At 39.0% G+C, this 22,231-nt stretch overlaps 1 protein-coding gene across 1 annotated transcript in view; it reads left to right on the top strand.

Moving 5' to 3' along the window:
• Positions 1-22,231, top strand: part of CUBN (cubilin) — a 143,100-nt gene that overhangs the window by 21,641 nt on the left and 99,228 nt on the right. Inside the window, 10 exon segments of the mRNA XM_059475204.1 lie at positions 2,340-2,496; positions 3,270-3,448; positions 3,944-4,106; positions 4,401-4,617; positions 5,626-5,756; positions 13,759-13,945; positions 17,502-17,662; positions 18,190-18,371; positions 19,037-19,193; positions 21,655-21,842. Coding sequence (XP_059331187.1) covers positions 2,340-2,496; positions 3,270-3,448; positions 3,944-4,106; positions 4,401-4,617; positions 5,626-5,756; positions 13,759-13,945; positions 17,502-17,662; positions 18,190-18,371; positions 19,037-19,193; positions 21,655-21,842 — 1,722 coding nt within the window.

Raw genomic sequence — 22,231 nt, forward strand, 5'->3', positions numbered from 1 at the left:
TCTTCTTGACCAGTGAGGAACAGGCCCCTGTGAGCTCTGTGCTGTTGGTCTATTTTTAAAAGATGTTATTGTGTTGTCATCGTTCCCTTTTCTCCTCCTGTAATTCAAAGACCTAGGTTGGAATGAAGTGTAATTAGTTTCTGAAATGAGAGGGGAAGTGTGTTTAATGAAAACAGACAGCTTTTGTTTGTTTGGCCTGCTACTCCTCTTGCCTAATTGCTGGCAAAACAGCAGCTAAATTCACAACAGCCACAGAAACAAAACCATTTCTGTTGAACACCATTGGTTTGTATCAGTTCAGCAAGGCATTTACCTCACTGTTTGCTGATCAGTCACAAGCCCTTCAGTTTCCATGTTTCAACCTCCTCTTCTTCCTGCCCCCTCACTCTGTGGCTCAGCCCAGAGCAGAGAAATCAGACTGACATTTTCTGGCTGGGACAGTCAGTAAAACCAAAGTACTGTGTGTGCTCTGTTATTAAGACCTGATTTTTTCACATGTGCTTTTGTAAAATACTCCCCCACTGGCTCATCCAGGGAGATAACTTTTGGGTCTTTAAGTTACTTTAAAAGTTACTCTCCAACAACTTTTTTGTCACTTTGGAAAGGTGCAGATTATTCCATTCCCTGGTTAAATCAGGAAATCTGTAGACTTTGCACAGGGACCAGACACAGCTCACAGCACTTGCTCAGGGAGGGATGTTTAGTTTCTTGCTAAGGAGGGCATCTGCCATAAGAAAACAGAGACAATAAAATTTATTTGAGAAAGGCTGTGACATGGTGATATAGAGGTAAGATGCTACCCCAGGCAGCCCCTTTTACATGCTGTCCTTCTAACTAGCAAGAGGAGACATTACTCACATACATGCTTTAGAGAACCTGTGATTTTTATCACTACTCACTGGACTGTATAAACAAAAAGTGTAAGGAGAATCAGCTCAAGAAAAACATATGAACTCCTGTGAATTACCACTCTGGAAGTTTTCACTGCTTTCCAAGGATTTACTAAATATTTTGACGCAGATTCTGATGTCAGCTGCTCTGCCATAAATCCAGAATAATTCTGTCACCTTAAACTCAAATTCCAGGGAAATTGGAAATATCTCTTAGTCAGAAAGCCATCTCACCAGCTTGAGACTGCAAAGCTGGGCAAGCAGGTCAGCCACTGCCTGTTCACCAGGGCACTCATGAGAGTTCCTTACCTTCTCTCCCAGACCATGGATGAATACAGCTGAGGAAGAAAAAATTGGTGTTGAGAGGGGACCTGAAAGCTGGATGTCCCTGGTTTGCCAGTGAACTCACTGGAATGATTTTTTGACTTTGACATCATGTAGATGTGTTTAAATGCAGTTCCATCTACATGAACTACCAGCACTTTTACAGCAGAAAAAAGGCATTTTGTTTCTGGGAGAATCTTTGGGACAAAAATTGCATTTGTTTGCTTGGGCAAAGAGCAAAGGACCCATCTTTTGGACCTCAGGTTGTTGTTGCCCACTTGAAATGAGTTGGGCACCTCAGAGATATACCAGGACTCTGCCTGGATCCCTGGATGTAGCTATTCTTACTCATGGAATATGGATTCAGGGTATGAAGTCTTGAGGTACAAATAAGTCTTTCCCGTCAACTCCCCTTGATAATCAGGATATATAATCAACTGCAGGGAAAATATATAAGATACATTTCTCATTTAATTAGCAAATTGATTGAGGTCAGTAGAAAGGCAGTGGAAGGTAAAAGCTGGATTCTCTGATGTAGCCTCATTGCCATTATCACACACTGAACCCTTCAGCTAAAAGAGTGACAAGATGTCAGGGACTTGGAGTTTGCATCTTCTGTTAGTGAGCTGTCTGCCTGCATCAATGTATGGATACAGATGCTTGTTCTGGAGAAGTGCCATACAAAAATCACTGGAAACTTCATAGCCTGAGCAAGAAAATAAAAAATACCATTTTCTTTCCCCAGAGGATTTTAATGCTGGCAAAAATTTCACAGTTATCACTGGTGAGGACCCTACCTGTCTTTTTCATCCTAAAGGTGTCACTTTCGGAACCATAGGTCCAAATAGTGCTAAAACTGTGGTTCATAGAGAAGATCATTTAATCCTAATGTCCTGTGAAAGCAGCATGTGTTTGTGTCTTCTGTGCTGATCATCTGATTGTTCTTTGAGTTCTCATAAGTCCTGTGTTTGTGCCAGTTACAGTGATGGCTCTGTGCCCCTCTCATAAATACATAAAACAGCTACTACTTTTGCTATGTAGCAGCTCTTGGTAGATGATAGTTTTATCTGGATATCAGATCCCAGTGATTTTATGATCTAACATTTTCCTCTTTTTGATGACTAGGTTCGAGATGGTGACAGTGAGATGTCTCGTCTCATTAGAAAAATCTGTCATAATACACTCATGTCTGCAATCACTTCTACCAGCAATGCTCTCTGGATCAAATTCAAGTCTGATCCTTCTGTGCAGAGATCTAGCTTCAGGGCTATTTACCAAGTTGGTAAGTGGAACTGGTCATTTGCACTGTGAACTTCCTGTATTTGGACACTTTCAGTCATTTCCATGATATAGTATTAATATAATAGTTTAAACACAAACTTCAAAAGAAAGAACAGAACAGAGTCAATTTATTAATTTAAAAAGATGTCTGCAGTAAGTTTGCTGTAGGCACTGCTAGCATGCTTCGAAACAGACCTTTTGTTACTTCTGACTTTGAGATTAACTCAGATGGTTAGAGCCTGATGCTAAAACAGCAAGGTTGTGGGTTTGATCCTCATGTAGGCCATTCATTTAAGAGCTGGACTCGATAATCCTTGTGGGTCCCTTACAACACAGAATATCCTAATATTAACGAGTCTGCAATATGGGACTAATGATTTATCACCTGATGTTGAAATATCAGAGATGTTATAACTTCAATTCCGCCTAAATGTTTTTATCATTTTGCTTGTCTTAAATTTCTTAACCACCAAAGAGCCTATCTGTCTGTGAAACAAATTAGTCAAATCCATTAGTTTTCATGGGCACTATTTGGTCTTCTGTACAAGCATGTTTATGCTATACCTGTAGCATTTTTTTCTTTTAAATATGCTTACTTTAATTTTTTTCTTTTAAATATGTTGTGTGATCTGTAGTAGCTGCTGTAATAAGAAAATTTAGAGTTGGTTTCCTTCTAATTTCATAGTGTTACTCGATACATATCATACATCATCATTATGATACATTCCTTGAGATCATTCATCACAAGTACTGATTCTTGGTGTCTCTTGGCAGCCTGTGGAGGCTCCTTGTCTGGAACAGGCACAATCCATTCACCTTATTACCCCAGGATGTCCCCTCACCCAAAGACCTGTGAGTGGATCATCTCCCAGCCAGCTCCCAAAGCAGTGATTCTTAACTTCACTGACTTTGACATTCGAGATACAACCACTTGTGATTCGGACTACATCGAGGTAAGGAGCCACACACATGCACTATGGATGTAGATATGTACCTGCAAGTGCCTTCTGATTAGATATGTACCTGCAAGTGCCTTCTGATCCTCATCTCCACCTAAGTGGAAGTTCTTGACAGGTGAGCACTCCTTCCAGCAGTCACAAAAGCTTTTCCAGGTTCATAATGGGATCCCAAAGCTTTTCTTGGCTCTCCAAAGATGTTATGACTGTTTCGATAATCAAAGACAAGTATCAGGTTTCTTTAAACAGATAGGCATGGTTTGGAAGTTTTTGTGCCATTTACTGCTGAGGGTGTAAGATCTCATCTTTTCTCTGCTTCTCTGATAGGCATAAGGTTTTATTCTCTGTGCCTGTAGTGGAAACCACATGAAGAAAGGGTAGGGTTGACTTCCTAAGGATCTCTTTTTTATAGTTCTTATGAATTACTTTATGGTTAATACTTGAATGTAATAAAAAATTTCTATAGCATATTTTGAATGCACTGTTCTTCAGGTCAGAGATGGCAACAACGCAGACTCTCCTGTTTTGGAGAAATACTGTGGTACAGCTGTACCCTCTAGAGTGCAATCCACACGAAACAACCTCTACATCAAATTCAGAGCTTCCTCACTTACCAACCTTGGCTTCAGAGCTCAGTACTGGCCATTAGATACAGGTAAGGATTGTTTTACTGTTTCTGTGTAGACTGTTGGGACTTTCCAAATTTTCCTACAAACTGAAAACAACTATATAAATAAACTATAAATATAGGAAAACAACTGTCAATCAAATTTTAGGATGGTGTAACAGGAGATAAGTTCTGAATCAGTTACCACGTAGTATGCATCAAGAAAGAAAGACTATGAAATTTCAGAAAGAAAAGTAACCAATTTTATAAGTGTCTAACTTTTTTTTATAAACATATCATTTAACCTGATTCCATTTAACCATATCATTTAAATCTCTGCAGTATGTGGAGAGACTCTCACTGGATCTTCAGGAACCATTACAAGTCCTGGTTATCCAGATGTGTACCCACATGGGATCAACTGTACCTGGACTATCAACGTTCAGCCCGGCTACTTTATCCGCCTGACATTCACTTCATTTAACTTGGCATTTGATTACAGCTGCAGAGAGGATTATCTTGAAATATATGACAACAGCACTCTGCAAAAATTGGGAAGGTAAATATGTCCATTAGCCTACAGACCTGTGTTACTGTGGAGGGAGCACTGCTCTGTAGGTCTTGACATTCAATTTGCTTCCTTAAATTTTGTGTATAGATTATTTTCTTTTCATCACAGAAACAATAGCAGCAATTTCTCTGCTAGGATAGCAAAGGCAGCTTGCCACTTGACCATGCAATGAGAAGTACATTTAATAAATAATACATTGAGAGAAACTAAGTTGTGTCTAAAGGATAGCTCTTTTAAGGACAGGTTTCAATAGCTAGCTTTGTCCTGCTCCATTGACATTTTGATGTATGGAAAATAAATTGAAAGCATTTATATATCTTTGCCCAGAAAAGACAGGATTTAAGACTTGCAGAAGTGAAAGACAGATTACTTAAAAGGCAGTACATTTGAATATCTGCAAAAACTAGACCACAACCTGCATTTTATGTGATTTAGTTTTCATTTTCTTCTGATACATGATTTTATCTTAGGGAAGAATATTTTCTTTTATTTCACTTCTCCAATTGGTGTATACAGAAGGTTTTCTTTTTGCCCTAGAATTCAATAACATTTTAATTACTTGGGAACAGTATCCAGTTGCCACTATAGACTGTAAAACAGTTGGCTGAGATGGCAGTATTTGGAAAATAAGGAGCAAATGACTCTCATAATGAAGAACATTTTGCAATCTTAGTGTTTGGCCAGCCACACTGACTCCTACAAAAGAACAGAGTATTTTGTAGGTACAGAAGAGTATAAATTCAATAAGAATTTGACCATTTTTGTAAGTCAGAGTTTCTTCTCTGATTTTGCCACACTTCAGATTTGTACCTTTTAACATGTAGTGTGCTATTTAGTCCCATGATACAGGGTATATGCCTGGGATCTGTATCATCCAAAGGAGAGAATTGTGTGTGTGTAACTATTCAAACTTCACAGGAAAGCTGAATTCTCTTCCAGTGATACAGATGCTTTACAAAGTACTGCCATTCAGTTTGGGCTATCTTTTTGCTGCAGATACTGTGGAAGATCAATTCCACCATCTCTCACTAGTGGTGGCAATATGATGACGTTGTCCTTTGTGACAGATCACAGCATTGCATCTGAAGGCTTCTCAGCTAATTATATCTCCCTGGATGCATCCAAAGGTAATATGTCAGTCTGTTCATTATGCAAATTAAATGTTTTCAGCTGTCACTATAAATAACCACTACAAGAAACAGAAACATTATTTTCTGTGTTGCCAGAAGACTTCCTGGTGCCTCTTCTACTCCTTCTTATTCATTCTGCTTTATTCAGAAGATTTTTTTACTCCCTAGGAAAGCAGAAAGCAATTTCTGTTAGCAGCATTGTTGCTTTCTTTAAAAAGTCAGTGAGAGCTGACACAGCAGAACTACGTGAATTATTTAGAAAAAGTATTTTCTGAATTTTCTTTGTGCATTCTGAACTGAGTATGTGTGATCTAGGAAACTTAGTCATGGACAACTGACTTGAATGGGAAACTCTTGGGTGCTATAAAAAATTAATTTAGTCTCTGTAAGATTCAATATTGATGGTGGGTAGAGAAAGGTCAATTAGAATGAAATTTGATAAAGCACCAAAATAACCTGAAAGCACTAGAGATTTTTCTTCATTACAACAGAGTGCAACATTTCTGTCTCCACCAGAGTTCAAGGCTCCTGTCATGCATTAAATCCCTTCTTTAAGTATTTTCTAAAGGGCCAAGACTTACTTCAGTGAGGTAAAGGAAGAATAGCTGCTCATTCTCTCAGTTCTCTTCTCTTTTGGACATTAGGAAGCATTTTTTCACAGAAAGGGTGGTCAGACATTGGAAAGGACTGGCCAGGGAGGTGTGGAGTCACCACCCCAGGATGTGTTCAAGAAATGACTGCACAAGGCACTCAGTGCTATGGAAGGTAGAGGGACAGGGTCTGGCTGGCAGAACTAAGCCACAGAAGAGGCAGAGTGGCACAAGGAAAAAAAAGTAAAAATGAGAACGTATTTGTAGCTGGGATGTTTGTTATCCATCGCTAATCAGTTTATATGTGGTTTCTGTGTGTGAGTGCAGACTACAAGGGATTTGTTAGATGAACACCAGAAATTCACAGTATTCATCTATGCAGCCATAAACTACTGTTCATTGTTTGCTCTTAGTTTCTTTATTTTTCCTAATTCCTGACTTTATTCAACCTGTTTAAAGGCAGCAAATTTTCTAATTCCTAACAGCTTTCTTGGTGACATCTTGGGAAAATTGGCTATTTTGGCTCTCAACATGTGTTTAGGCAAGACCAGTACAGATTTTGCTGCTGTGGTTCTATTCATTACAAAATAATTTACAAATCCAAAGAAACCATTTTCTCAGCTGCTTTCATTTGTATTTGAGTTATCTGGCATTGAAACCAAAAGCCAGTACAAACAATTAAGATTTAATGAGAACTATTGCAAGGAGGACATTTCTATTTCTTAGAAAGTAATAGGCAATAAAGCAAGTTCTACTTTTAAAAATCTTTCCAGGAAAACTCTGTAGTTTAAAATCTAAATTCTTACTAGTGAGAAATTGGGAAATTCTCATCCTTATAAAGTCAATTTTTAGCTTTTGTTTGCAACTGTAAACTAAACCTTCTATAAATATCATTGTTGCTTTTTAATCTGGTATTTTTTCCTTTTTAACTCACCTCAGATTGCTCTTTCATGGGTGGATTGATTCCTTCCTAAATATCCTAAATATTCTTATAGCAACTTTTCTCAGAGTCCATCAAGTATTCTTTATTTAATATCAGTCTGTATTTCTGTCTCTGTTGTAACCATGTCTGTGTCTGCCATTTCAATGCTGTCCAGTTTCACAGTTCTGGCTCCTCTCTCCTGTATTCCCCTCCTTTACCACCACTGTGTGATTGGCTTTTCTCACCTTTCATCCAAAGCAATGCAATAAGTGTCATGTGGAGTTCCAACTGCATCAATGCTGTCCCTGGAATGTTTTCAAACAATGCCTTAAAAATGCACATCTGCTGTCTCTTCAATGCTTTTAACAACTATATAATATGTTTATGTGAAATTAGTGTTATGTAATATCTTAATCCAAATTCTGTATTACTTCTAGGATTTTCTTTTCCCATGAACACAAATGAACACAAATATCTTTGCTACTCTCCAGACAATCTGCACCAACTCTCAATTTATTCTCACTCTTGGAACGATCACTAGAATAAATGCTTTTTAATTTCAACCACTACAGCTTGTATAAATATGGCAAAGTGGGAGATTGCTGCTGAAACTGAGAGTAAATAAACTTACAGAGAGGCTGAAACTATGATTTGTTTTTTTTTTACAGAGATTTGTTTTCTTTGGGCCAGTACAAGTATAGCAGTACCATAAAGTTTTCTTAAATACCAGAGAGCTAAAATTCATTTTTATTAAGAATAAAGTGTTCTGAAATTTCTGTGGCCTGAGAGAAGGCAAACACGTGTGTGTATGTGGATTTTGCTGTGAGAAGCAACTCCTCACTTCCCTGCAAACACATCAAGTTTAGTTTTCTCACTGTGAGATGTTTAGGTCTGATCTTCATCTCATGTATATCCAGTTACACTAAGGTAGCAAATTGCTAAGCATAATAATGTCTGAGAGATACTAAAACTATGATTTTTTTCCTTTACATCTGCTGCTAATTTAGATTTTTTTCTGCTAAAAAAATATGGTTCTAATAATGTTTCTGGTGCAATAAGAATTCTTCATATTTTTCAGTTGTGTTTTCTTAGCCAGCTAGAGCATAGCCACTATCAGAACTTGTCAAAAATGTTCTGTTTCATATTACACATTTCAATAGTCTTTTGCCTGGAGTTATTTCAGAGAGAATGAGCTATTGAAAACATGGACAAGATTGTCCCTCCTCCCCCTGCCAAATAAACTTGAGTTAAGAAAAGAAGGATATGTAGGAGTGATTTTTTTTTAATGCAAAATTAAATTAATTTTCTTCTCCATGCATCTTGGTAAATTATATTTTTGTTAGCATGACTTATCTGTGATATATTAAATACTTGAAAAGTAGCCTGAAAAGAATAAAAGGCAAAGCTATATTTCCTGTAAAAAAAAAAATAAATTGAATGCCACAAGATGCAGCCATGGCCATGGCCCATAAAGTGCAAACAATTGTTTTAGCAGTGTGCCAGCCAGGAGCTGTGAATAGCTCATGTAGCTGCAATACAGATGGAAATCCTTCAGTCAGAGAAGCCCTCATGATACTCATTTAAAAATGGGTATCACTCACTTCAACCAGAGGTACTCTTAGTTCTTTGCCATCCTTCTGTCATTTAAAAGGGAAAGTCACATGGAATGGAAGGTAATATTTTGATTTGTTTCAAAGAGTGCAGGTCTCAACTACCAAATAGATGAATGTCACAAAAGCCATGTAAGTGTTATGATAGATTTTAGGTGTTTCTTCTGCCAGTTTTGGCTGACCACATCACAAATAACCCATGTAAAAATATAAAAAAATCTTTGAAAGACTTCAGTCCTTCCTGGAACTTTTGTGCAGGGTCTTGATAGACGCAGGCCACAATTTTCCCATAGGATTAGTAGTGAGGTCAGTGCTATTATTTTTCCCCCCCTCAAACTTCTTCACAAATACGTGGAAATTCATCTGTTTTACTTTGAATTGGCGTTTTGGCAGTGTGGTTGGTTGGTTTGTTAGTTGGTTTTCTGTTTGTTTGGGGTTTTTAAAATTTGTTTATTTCTTTAGAGATGCTTCATTTCAGCCTTTCTGCTGGGAAAAGTTAACCATAACAAGGTTTTTAGCAGATTGCCTTCCTGATAAACTTTTTATTCCTGGTCTCTCTCTGGCTTTGGTGAAAGATAATTTTCCTCATTATCATCCTGAATTGGGAATAGTATTTATCAGGATATGTAATCTGGTTTTAAATTGCTTCATTGTGGATTATATGTTACTTACAATGACTGTTTGGAGAAGCCAGCATTTGAGAGGGATAAGGAAAGAGAAAAACATCTCTGAATCCATGCACTTAAAAGTGTTCCTGAAAGTGTAGTATGGATTTGTGTGTCTTCTCCCTTGATAGCTGAGTACAAGTTGAGGTCTTCATTCCCCTCTTCCTGACTGAACCCAGTAATTGTTAGGAGTATGATGCCTGGCTCTGGTCTTCAGCTGAATGAGCAATGATGAGAATGGAAAGCAATGTCTGACAAATAGGTGTGTGCAGAGAATGGCTGAATGAGGTTGAGCTAAGCCAGAAAATAAAGCTGATGTCCTATATGCGTCTTGGGCATCTGCTCAGCTCACCCCAAGTCTCAGGAAAAAGGCTCAGCTGGCTGGCTGGCCCCTGACAACTTTTTTAGGCTGCTGTAACTTGGCAGTGTTTGATCAGGGTGTTAGTCTGCCTGCAAAAGCCACAATATGTCACACAGCTCCACAGTGTTTAGGTGTCAAGCAGCAGAAGGCAGAGATTCTATTTGAACCATCATACCCAGTATTCTGAGGGAGTTTGGGTCTAACATGTTACAAAAAACCTTTGTGTGCCTCCTAGGTAAAAATCCACTCCTCCCTTCCCTGCACCTGCCAGCAGCAGGGACAGAAGGCCCCGAAATGCAGATGTGCTTTCACGTTGCCTGTGGAGAGGCATGTGCTTCTTGTGATAGATTCTTCTTTTTTTTCCTGATCATGCATGGCACTACGTAAAGAGTGAATATTTAGGGATCTCAGTTTTCCTTTGGTACAGTGAGATTGGAAGAAAAATCCCATGTTACTTACTGCACTATTGCTTGAGTTTTGAATAATTAGGATTGTGGCAACTGATTGGTATCTCTTTAGGGGAAAAAACCTGGATACAATTTTCTACATTATGCATGATTGCACAAATGAGCAGTACAAAAGCAGGCATTTTTCTCTGCTGTTGGCTATTACAGTGGAGTACTGCCATTTATGGCATTTTTTCCAGAAAAGCTAACATATTCAGTACTAAAATCAGAAGGCAGATTGAATAGCTTTCAAAACCTCATACCCTGGGCAAAGCAAGATGTGTGATTGTCCTCAGCAATTGCCTCCTGTTTTTCATGAGCTGTAATAACTGTCTTCCAACTAAACTGAATTCATGGTTTTATCCAGACATATAATAATCACATATGCTATTAGACTGCATTCTGAACTTTGGCAAAGGAGTCAAAGTACTTTCTTTTCCCACTAACTTTGCTGAGTTTTCACAGAAGGGTGTTATTGCCCAAGCACACCCCCAAATGTTAGTGAGGTGAGTGCTAAAGGGGAATTCCAGCTCTCCTGCTGAAAGTAGAACACCATGAATTAATCCAGGTACCAGAAAAGAGCTGGCTGTCAGAAAACATGGGTTCATCTATGCTTTTCTAAATCCTCATAGCAGCCAGCATATCCCAGCTATACTTGGATTTATTTTACTGTAGCCAGAAGTCTAACATTTATAAGGCAGTCACTGTTCCATCTTCTGTATTTATTACCCCTTAGCTCATAAAGAAGATTATTAGGTATATAAAGCAGTACAGAGCATCCAGTTTAGAACAGCACACTTGGGATATAAGTTTCTGTCTGGGTTCCTCCCAGGAATCAAAACTTTGGTGAGGGAGGGAACCTGGAAAATTCTGTGGAAATTATTAAAAGGGCTGATAAAAAAAAATTGGCTTCTGTAGTGCTAATTTTACTGTTAGGGTTCTTATCTAGTACACCAGTTTTAATATTCTACATGTTGAAAGCTGGTAGTCTCAGTCTCTGAGAGGGTTAGTAATGGCGGTATTGCAAGAGCTCTAATCATCAAGTACACACAAGTCAGACTCCTATCCCTCCAAAAGCAGGAGGAAATAGTTAGTTAAAAATAAGTAACCTAATAAATATACACACATTTTCTTTTTAATTTTTTACTGCTTTTTCTCTAGTGGTCTGTTAGGAAAACTTGGGTCACATTTCTACGTCAGATTTCTAACCCAGCATCCTCAAGAAAATACAAGACTTGAGGATCTGGGGTTTGATGATAAGCCCTACATATGACAAAAGACCACGGGAGCTGGCAGCACAGCCAACAATCCATTAGAAGGATTTACAAAGCAGCACAAAGCTTTTATGGTGACCAGGACTAAGCTGTTTGTTATATGCATACATTAAAACATAGCAGTGATGGAACACATAAATGGCTAAAATTCTAAATAAAGACTTTCATAGATAATGATTTTAGGTAAACTAGTGCATGACACCTTTTTGATTTGTCAATACCAAAGCACAAGCCAATGGCAGAAAATGATTGATCTTTTTCTGTTTCTCTGTTCCTGTTTCTCTGTTCTCCCCATGATGAATTAGGAACAGGAGTCTGGGAGTTAGCTTTGGGAATACTTATCCCACAGAAAATGTTTACAACAGAGGCCTTCTAGGCAACTCAGAATGCAAAATAATACCATTAAAAATTCACCATTGAAAGCAAAAGTGTTTTAGTAGTTAGAATGGCTAGAGAACAGACATGGAAATGACCTACCTTAGACATGAACGGCCTGCAGTGTAGCTCCATCCCTTTCCCCTAAATTGTTATGCAGTTAAGGAGTTAAGCATAGACATTGCTACACTGCAGGTGTGCTAGAAAGCAGACCTCAGAGATCTGTGGCAACCAGCTTAAATGATTATTTTGCTTGCTCTCTCAGTTCTATGCCTAATTAGTCTAAACCTGCCTCTTTGGTAGGAACTATTTAATTTCTTACATTTGCAACCTGTAGGACCTGAAATGGGGAAATGGAGGACCAGAATGAGTCCCCAGGGTCATCAGATCCAGTCCACAATTTTATGTCACTCCCCCTTTCCTTTTTTTATCCCTATACCCTTTTTTTTTTTTTTTAGCTAAAAGCTTCATAATGTGTACCCCTCCCCTTAAATGAATCAAACTGTACCTTAAGAACCAGTGGAATGTTTTCTCCTTTCTGTATCTGTTACGCTGATTGGATCATTGCTCTAGAAACTCACTTCCTAATAAAAATTTCTCCTAATTTCTATGTATCGGTACTCATGGACATTTTTTAATTTCTGAATTTGTCCAGTCATTGAGAATGTGTTCTATTTTTCCTTTCTTCATGCTTCTTGATGTTTATCTGCACTTGCTAAGCCAAACAAGTTAAACTCTTCTAGTGTCTCTTGCCCACCAATCTACTAATTTCCTGCTATCTCCACAATCTCTGTCTTACTTGTTCCCATTTGAGTTTCAGAACCTCAGTGCCCATGGTTATCCACATTTTCCCAGGTGACATGACACCATTGCCTTGTGCAGTGCCATCAGCATTTTCTGTTTTGCCTGAAAACACTTGGCACAGTTCACATTTCTTCTTGCCCTTTTTGCAGCCATAGCACAAACTTTACTCATTGACTGTGATCAACTAATAGACAGCAATTCTTCTTTCCAAAGTTTCATACTATTTTATAGCAACTATTTTTATTCCTAGACTTTGTCTGTGCTTTGAAAAGAGCTTCTTTTTCATTATTGCTTAGATTCTACCTCAGCATTAGTTCACACTATTTTCTTCTTCCCAGCTTAGACATTGCTCAGAACAAAAAAGTAGTTGCTTTAAATATAAGACCTTAAGTAAAACTCTTGTATCCTCAAATTCTAGGCATTATACTGCTTTCTAACTTATTGTTATTTATAACCCAGAAAATGGAAAAGAAATTTAGATATACAATCCCCTCTAACAGGTTTGACCATGGGGAATGCTTGAAAACAATGTAGCTTCTCCTCAGATCTAGAAATTGTGTTTAGTTTCCATCACCACTGCTTTTCAGAAATTCAGGAATCCTACCTTTCATTTTCAGCAAGACATCCCTTTCAGTTTCCATTCTCTGCTTACTTGGGATTTAGGACAAGGCCATCTAGGCAAGGGGACACTGCTTTATGTTGCCTATTTATTACAGACACAGTATTCTGGTAAAAACTGAACAAATCAACTGAAATGTAAGAAATTCCCTGAAACAGCTGGATCCTGGTTTTAGTTTATACTGTTGACATTCAGCAGTGCGATGTGTTCAGGAAGAGTTATAATGCACAGGAACACAGGATGTTTGCTCCTCTGCCTGTTGAAAATAGAAATTTCCTGTTAATTTAGCAGACATATGGCATTAATTCATCTTTGTTTCTTTTCTTTTTAAAGTCTGCTCTCACAACTACACAGCTGACACTGGTGTGCTGACATCTCCCAACTACCCCAGAGATTACCCAGTGCGCACGGAGTGCACCTACACCATCGCAGTGGGGCTCAACAGGCGCATCGCGCTCACCTTCACCGACTTCACCCTCGAGGGCAACAGCCGCTGCACTGAGGACTATGTAGAAATCAGGCAAGGCTCATTATTTATCCTGTCCTGAGTACTGGTTTGTGTGTTGTCCAAGCCCACTTGAGTGTGTTCAGAATCTTTATTCTTAACTGTACATCCTGCTGTCAATGTGGGAAAAGGACTTAGCAGAGAGCTTTAAAGGCGACCTTTTCCTGCTCTCATCCTGCTCTGTTGTCAGCTTTCCCACTTGATAAATTCCAGTTCTGAGAGCAAGTGGAGTGTGTGGACTGTGTTCTCATGCAGTGCACTTGGGTTGTTTTCCTTAGTGCAGAAACAAGGAGTTTCATTGTGTTTTGTGACACATTTTCCGTGTTTGAGAAGTTGCGGCAGTTAGGTGAAGTTCCAGGTGACTGGAAAAGGAGAAACCATTGTACCATTTCTTAAAAAGGGTAGGAAAGAGGACCCTGGGTACTGTTACCTGTCGGCCTCACCTCTGTGCCTGGGAATATAATGGAACAGATCCTCCTAGAAGCTCTGCTGAGGCACATGGAAGACAAGGAGGTGCCAGCATGATTTCACCAAGGGTATTCTTGACCAGCCCAGTGGTCTTGTGTGATGGAATGACTGCATCAGTGGATGAATGAGCAGCTACAGATGTAATCTCTGCAGATTTCTGTAAAGTTTTTGACAGTCTCCCACAACATTTTTCTCACTAAATTGGAGAGAGATAGATTGGATGGGTGGATGGTTTGGAAGATGAGGAGTTGATTGGATTGTCACATCCAGAGGGTAGTGGTCAATGGCTTGGTGTGCATATGAGATCTCTGACAAGCGATCTCTCAGAGGTCTATTATGGGATCAGAGTTATTTAATATCTTCATTAATGACATAGACAGTGGGGTCAAGTGCACCCTCAGCAAGTTTGCAGGTGACATCAAGCTGAGTGGTGCAGCTGACACACCTGAAGGACACAATGCCATCCAGAGGGACCTGGATAAGCTTGACCAGTTGACCCATGTGACCCTCATGAGCTTCAACAAGGCCAAGTACAAGGTCCTGCTCCTGGCTGGGAGCAACTCTCAGTATCAGTACAGGCTGGGGAGTGAACAGATCAAGAGCAGCCCAGGGGAGAAGTACTTGGGGTTGCTGGTGGATGAAAAATCAGAAAGGATCTGGCAATGTGTCCTTGCAGCCCAGAAAGCCAACTGTATCCTAGGCTGCATCAGAAGCAGCATGGGCAGCAGGCCAAGGGAGGTGATTCTGCCCCTCTGCTCTGCCCTGGTGAGAGAAACCCCACCTGGAATGCTGCATCCTGCTCTGGGGCCACCAGCATAAGGACATGGACCTTGGAGCAAGTTCAGAGGAGGACCATGAGGACAACCAGAGGCTGGAGCACTCTCATATGATGACAAGCTGAGAGAGTTTGGATTATTCAGAAGAAACTTTTTACAATGAGGGTAGTAAGGCACTGGAACAGGTTGCCCACAGAAGTAGCTAATGCTCTATCCTTGGAAATGTTCAAAGTCAGGCTGGACGAGGCTCTGAGAAACCTCATATATTTGAAGATGTCCCTGTTTCTTTCAGAGCTGGGTGGCATAGATGACCCTTAATGCCCCTTCCAACCCAAACTATTCTATATCCTATATTCTGTTTTATGTTTATAGTCTTTAGATAGTAGCTACTCTAGGAGGTAACAAGAAGAGCATATAAATAATCTGCTATATTTTTCTATACTGGCATCACCATTAAACTTAGGATACTAACCTAGTGATTTCTAGGAAATTTTGCAGGACAGGGACAAGTAGAAGAAAGGAATATTTGCAGGAAGGTTACCTGCTCACAGTTCAGCAGCACCAAGTGCATATCCTTTCTGCTTTGTGGCTGCAGATGGATTTGCAATTTGCAGTGTTGGTGCACCCATTCCTGTCCTCGTGAGCCAGCTCTCTGGTGAACCATATCTGAGGAATGCAGTGTGTTTTTTCAGTCTGAGCATGCTAAGAGTTTCCGTTACCTCACTGAGCACCATGATAAAGCCCATCCTGAACGTTACACCAGATATTCTGTATGGGTTGTTCCTTGGTAAATAGTATCCTCTTTTGAAAACCAAACAAAAATCTGCTTGCTGAAGTTGAAGTATTGAGATTCTGAATTCCACCTGAATTAGCTGGGTTTTTTCAGCTGTGCATACCAACCAGAGAAAGTTATGAAAACCTGAAAAGCTTTCTCAATATTTTCTAAGCAAAGCATTTCACTTTTTTTCTTTTTAGAAAAACAATCTGAGATTAAATGCAATCTAACTTTATTTTAACAATTACACTTTAATTTGATGACCCAAAAGTGATTTTTTTTTTCACTTTTTCACCTTAGGAACTGAAAACATTTATTTATAGCATAAATCCAACTTATTTTTCACTGTGAAGAGTTCAGCAGCGTTAAACAAGTTCTAAGATATGGGCAGAACATTCTAAGTGCAACTCAGCTCTTTGCACTGCCGTAACTGGATTTTTAGAATGCCTCTTCAAACCTGATACTGTTAAATGTGGTAGCTGCACAAGTCTTAGGTGAAGTGCCACTCTCATTTCTTTTCCTGAGGTGTCCTCTGATAAACTGCATTCAGTCAACTAAGAAAATTGTTGATCTGACCACAGCTGCAGAGGCCAAGATGCAAGTGGGGTGCAAGTGTAATGAGTTGCAACTGTTCTGGCACATTTCTCCAACTGCCAGTAACATGAGACAGGAGCAAGCAGTTTCAGCTAGGACTATGACAAGAAAACAGAGTGGCAAAAAGTAGAAATTTTTCTCAAAAGCAGCTGTAAACCTGTGAATATGCAATTGAATGTCTTACTGTCCACTTAAAAAGCATCATAGGAAGATCACAACCATATATAGGTATAAATTATCTGTCATTGTCCTACTGACCTGTAGGTTGATTGTAGTATGAAAGTTCTTAAAGAAAAGGCCAGGAAGCAATTGATAAGCAGGTTGTCACCCTGTTTTTTTATTCCCATAAGGCATGTGCAGGAGGCAAACCAGAACATTAGCTGTGAATCCTGATTACAGTATGAATAAAATGTTACTGGAAATATTACTTAATTTAAATTCAGGAAAAGAAGTGGTTTTAGAACCAGTTCTGAAGACTAAGAAAATATTTCAGAACATGCATCACATCATGAAATTACCTCAGAAATTAATTCCCGTTTGTATGGAGGCAAATAAACATGTTTTTTAAAATAAGCTCATCTAGGTTTGCATCAGGCTAAAGAGTGAGGAGTGAGAAAATTACTACTTCAAATTTAAAGATTACCTTTGGTTGCCCCAATGATTGTCAACCTGTAGAATACAGAGAATATAGTCTACCTGAGACACTGCTCAGGCTTGCCATTGTGTTGACACACTCAGGCTGCTGAGATGAGAGAGTGACGTGCCCAGCAAGGAGGTGGTTCTGGTAGGGCTTATTACTGCAAGCAGCAAGACTCAGTATTTGGTAGCAGTATTTCTGTTGAAGATGAAGAGCCAGGATTAGTCTTTCCCATGCCTGAAAGAATCACAAGATTTTTGATTTGCTGGCATTTCTCATGGTATCTCTTTGACCAAAGGTTTTTCTTCTTTACCATTCTAGAGATGGAGGCTATGAAACTTCTCCTCTTCTTGGAAAATTCTGTGGTACTGACCTGCCTCCTGTTATAATCTCTCATGGTAACAAGCTGTGGATAAAGTTTGTAAGCGACATATTTGGCACAAGAAGGGGATTTTCAGCAGAGTGGGACGGTACCTCAGCAGGTAAAATGACAGCATCAAGTATAGAATTATTTTACACATCTTATTTTTGATCTTTTCTTTGTAATTAATTTCTCACCTTTTCCCCTTCAATTTTTCTGCTTCCAATATTCTAAAGTCTGTCTGCTAATTATATAGTGACATATATGCATGTTGTTAAGAACAAAGATATTTCTTGATCCTTGGGCTTTCTTTTTTACCACAGAAAAGAGCATACTATTCCCTAGATATAAAGTAGCTTCAATTTTCTCTTATGTTTAGGAAAGCAGTAATTAAGAATATTAGGAAGAGGTTTCTAGTTTCTAATACTTCTCCATCAGAAGCACTCTTCAAGTTAGATAGTCAATACTTCTATTAGCTATGGGCTGTCTTCTGCTTACAACATTGATGGCTGGATGCAGATTTTTGAGGCATTACTGAAGAGGTTCAGGGCATGTGAAGGAGGTCACAAGTGAGAATCACACACTCCAGGTTTAATTTTCCTCTCTTCTAGTTGTTAAATGTTGCTTTGCTTTCTCTGCTATTTTTAGGTTGTGGTGGGACTTTCACAGCATCTTCTGGCATCCTCATGTCTCCCAACTACCCTATGCCATATTACCACAATTCAGAGTGCTACTGGCTGCTCAAAGGAAGCCAAGGAAGCCCGTTTGAAATCCAGTTTGAGCAGTTCCACCTGGAGCATCACCAGAAGTGCAACTTTGATTACCTCGCGGTAGGTGCCCTGGGACACTGCCCCACAGGAGGCAGATGAGGGTGCTGAGTACAAAGGCAGGAAAAACACAGGGCCCTGGCTTTCAAATGGTCCCAAGTGACCAGACTCAGAATAGGAAAGCTCCATGTTGATGTGCTCCCTTCATCTCACGGAGCCATGAGAGGCAAGGCAGCAGTGCCTGTGTAGCTGCTGGTAAGAAAAGCATTTATGTCTAGATAGAAAGAATTTGATAGATAAAAATCTGTCTGTATCTTTTAAATTTTCTGTGTTTTGAACCAAGGCCTTAGCATGATTTCTTAGTAAATTATGGGGAACAAAGCACAGTGCTGCCAATAACCATATTGTTAATACCAAATTTAATATCTGAATTGTTCCATAAACTATTTGAATATTTCAAATTAAATTGAAATGGAGTGCTGTGTTCCCCTCTTGGTGACTAAGCCCCTAAAAACTCACTAGTATTCAGTTACTGGCTTCCTGTTTTTGCTTGTTTCTGAAATGCCTGCCAGGCTTCCTCCAAGCAGAAATGGAATTTAACCTCTTGTATACCCAGTAACATGTCCCTAAGCAGACATTTGTCAGGGGCAAATTAATCAGACTTGTAATGTCATCAGCTTTATTATCTTTTCATTTATCTTTTTTGTTTTTGGTTTGATTTTTTTTAGCTATATGATGGCAACAGCAGCAGTGCTAAACCACTAGGTAAATTTTGTGGGGATCAGATACCACAAACCATCCATTCCAGTGGAGACAACGTGTACATAAAACTAAGGACAGACAGCAGTCTGCAAGGTGGAGGTTTCTTAGCCAAATACAAACAGGGTAAGTGAAGGAAGAGGAGATGTTTCTACAGCTCATGTTGTCTGTGAAGCTGCTTGCCGCCCATGATCTTACATATTTATCAGCACAGTAAAATCTATAGAGCATACCAACAACCCAGATTTTCTGTTCTGGTACAGTTACAGAACATAAAGACCTAAAAATTATCTGCCCATCTACCTGTGAAGGAGATTCTCTCCTCCTCAGGAGAAAGCTAGTAAGGTGGCTTTATTTGTGTTACCTGCACCAGTGGCATATGCCGCTCCAGATTTACTCAGAATAACAAATGCTGGAAGTCCATAATAGGGTAGATTTGTCAGTTCTTGCTCTTCTGCTCCTTCAGGCTCCTGAATTTTTAAAAGAGAAGGCAGATACAGCAAGATTATCTGATCTTAGAGCTGCTTTTGAGGAAGGATGACAAAGGATAATTGAGTTTCTGTCAGCCAGACTGCCTCATTGTGGGTGCTTGGGATAATTTAGCCTATCAGGAACATTTTAAAAAGCTTATTTGTAATATCTTTTGGTAAGGGTAATGCTTTTCTTGCAAACATGTTTTTGTAAAATAGTACTATCCCAGAAATATCAGAATAATAGCATTTGGAGAAAAATACAAGAAGACATATGACAAAGTTATTTTATTCCCAGTCATAATCTGAGTCCTGGTGTTTAATTTTCTCTTTATACACTTTATATTTTTAACAGTTAAATGCACGTTGGAAATTATGCCATTTCATAACATACAAAGTGATTTGCAAGCATCTTTGTGTCCTCTAAATATGACATGCCCAAGTGGCAAGGATTGTTGCAGGTTTATAGATGTGAAGTTGTCCTGGGGTTGGACAATAAACCAGAGCTATTCATCCACACATGACACATGCAGTAATCAGGAGAGGGAGGAAGCCTTGGCTCCCTCATTCCTTACAGATCTCACTACCATGTACTTTTCAGACTGCAATGTCAAGAGGATATATTAGCAAAGGTTCCCCCGCCTTTCATTAATTAAACAGAAAGAGCACTTTCAAAGCACTCAGATGTAGAACCTGAGCTATCAGATAATGTGATTTACATTCATATTTAATTCCTGAAGATTCATCAGAGAAAGCTTTTAATGGCTTGCCCAAAAGCTAAAATTATCTAGGCAGTATGTTGTAAAATAAGGATGCTTAGCCACCAGATACATTTACATGTACATGAAAGAAATGTAATGATTAATTGGAAAATGTTGCAAAGGAAAACATGGTATCAAGTTACCATTCAAAGGCACCTCTGTGCCTGATATGTTTCTAATAAAATCCCTTTGGCAGGGGGTAGCAGATTTTACCTGTCTTGCATTCTTCAAAGCCCATTTTGTGCTCTTTGTCCTGCCTTTCAAAAACTCAAATGCTTCAGAGTAACTTTGCAGGCAAGCTCCACTCCACCTGACCCTGACCTGCAGCTGTATCCCAAGCATTTTGAAATACTGAAAACACAGACCTTTAAATCCTTTGGCTAGAATAAAAAAACTGTGCAGGAGGTGGGTGTACTGCCTGTGGTGACAGACAATGGAGCAGTCATGCAAGTGAATCTCAGCTATTTCTGCTGTTCAAACTCTGCAGATTTGCTGCACAAACCGACCAGCCTGGTCTGCTCCTGCCTCCTGCCCACTCCCCTGGGCATTAATTACTCTGCTCTGCTCCCAGTACACATTGTTTGCTCTCTCCAGACAAGGGATCGTCCACACTGATATGTTTTGTCTTTAGGTAAAGGTGGATACAGGAAAATGAGACTCACTGACCTAATGCCATAATTGTAATTTTGTTCTTTATCTAGTTTAGTTTATTTATTTTCTCTGCATTTCAAGGAAAGCTCTTATTATTCCAGGTGAGTGTCCAGTTCTTATGCTAGGATGCTATTGAATGTCTCACAAGGAAAATTATGGCTCCTTTTAAAACAATTTCATTATCACATTCTCTTCCTGGGGCTAGAAAGCCCAATAATAGGAGTGTACTTTCCATTAGTTGTTTTAGCCAGTGATCATAATTTTTCCTAATTAGCAGAAATAAATCACTTTTATCTATTTGTCAATATTTGTTGAGCACCTCCCCAAATTGTTTCAAATGACAGGGTACATTTCTACAATTAGTTTTAAAAAAAAAATTGTTTCATGAATACCCATGTATTTAGACTTAAAGAAGACTGCCCAAAAATACGTATGTTCAAAAATATATAGTGATGGGTATGCAAGTGTCAGAAAAGAAGGCCAAAATAGTGCTGATAGATGCAAGTTTGAATAGCTGGAGTTTTGGTTGAAATATACAGAATATGTTCTTCAAGAGGTCACCATTCTCTTTCTGCATGGCTTCTCTAATCTGAAGAAAATATTTCTCACTTTGTAAGGCTATCAGTAACTTCAACTAGTAATTTTTGAGATACTAGATTAATAACACTGGACAAAAATGATTTATAATAATTTTTTATTTTACAGTTTGCCATGAAGTGCTGACTGTTAATCGTAGCCATGGCATATTGGAAAGCTTAAATTATCCAAATAATTACCCATTAAATGAGCACTGCAGCTGGACTATCCAGGCCACCAAGGGGAACACTCTCAACTACAGCTTCACAGCCTTTGATGTAGAAGATGGATTTGACTGTAATCGTGACTTTGTGAAGGTATGTGCCCAGATTCTAGAAACATCAAGTCTTTAACAAAAAAGAAAAAATAATAAGATTGCAGAGAAGCAAGGGGAAATTTATCTTATCTAAATTTAACCATTAAAGCTCAGGTGTTAAATCCAAATGATTTAACCCTGTTTCCTCAGTGATCAGTAGGGAGGGAAGCATTGCTGCTCAAGACAGGTGTGAGCCTCTGAGAGGAGAATCACTCTGCAGGTGCCTGGGCTGCCACACTGGCTTTTATGGGCAAAGGGAGATGTTGTGATTCCAGCTTCACGCAAAGAAGGGGGAATCCTGAGATTAGCAAACGGGTAGCAAAAAGGCAGTGACCTCAATTATTTTCCTTTTGTTATCTGAGAAGGAATGAGGAATATTCAAAAACTTAG

Source organism: Ammospiza nelsoni, chromosome 1 (assembly GCF_027579445.1).
Source record: "Ammospiza nelsoni isolate bAmmNel1 chromosome 1, bAmmNel1.pri, whole genome shotgun sequence".
Classification (NCBI taxonomy): domain Eukaryota; kingdom Metazoa; phylum Chordata; class Aves; order Passeriformes; family Passerellidae; genus Ammospiza; species Ammospiza nelsoni.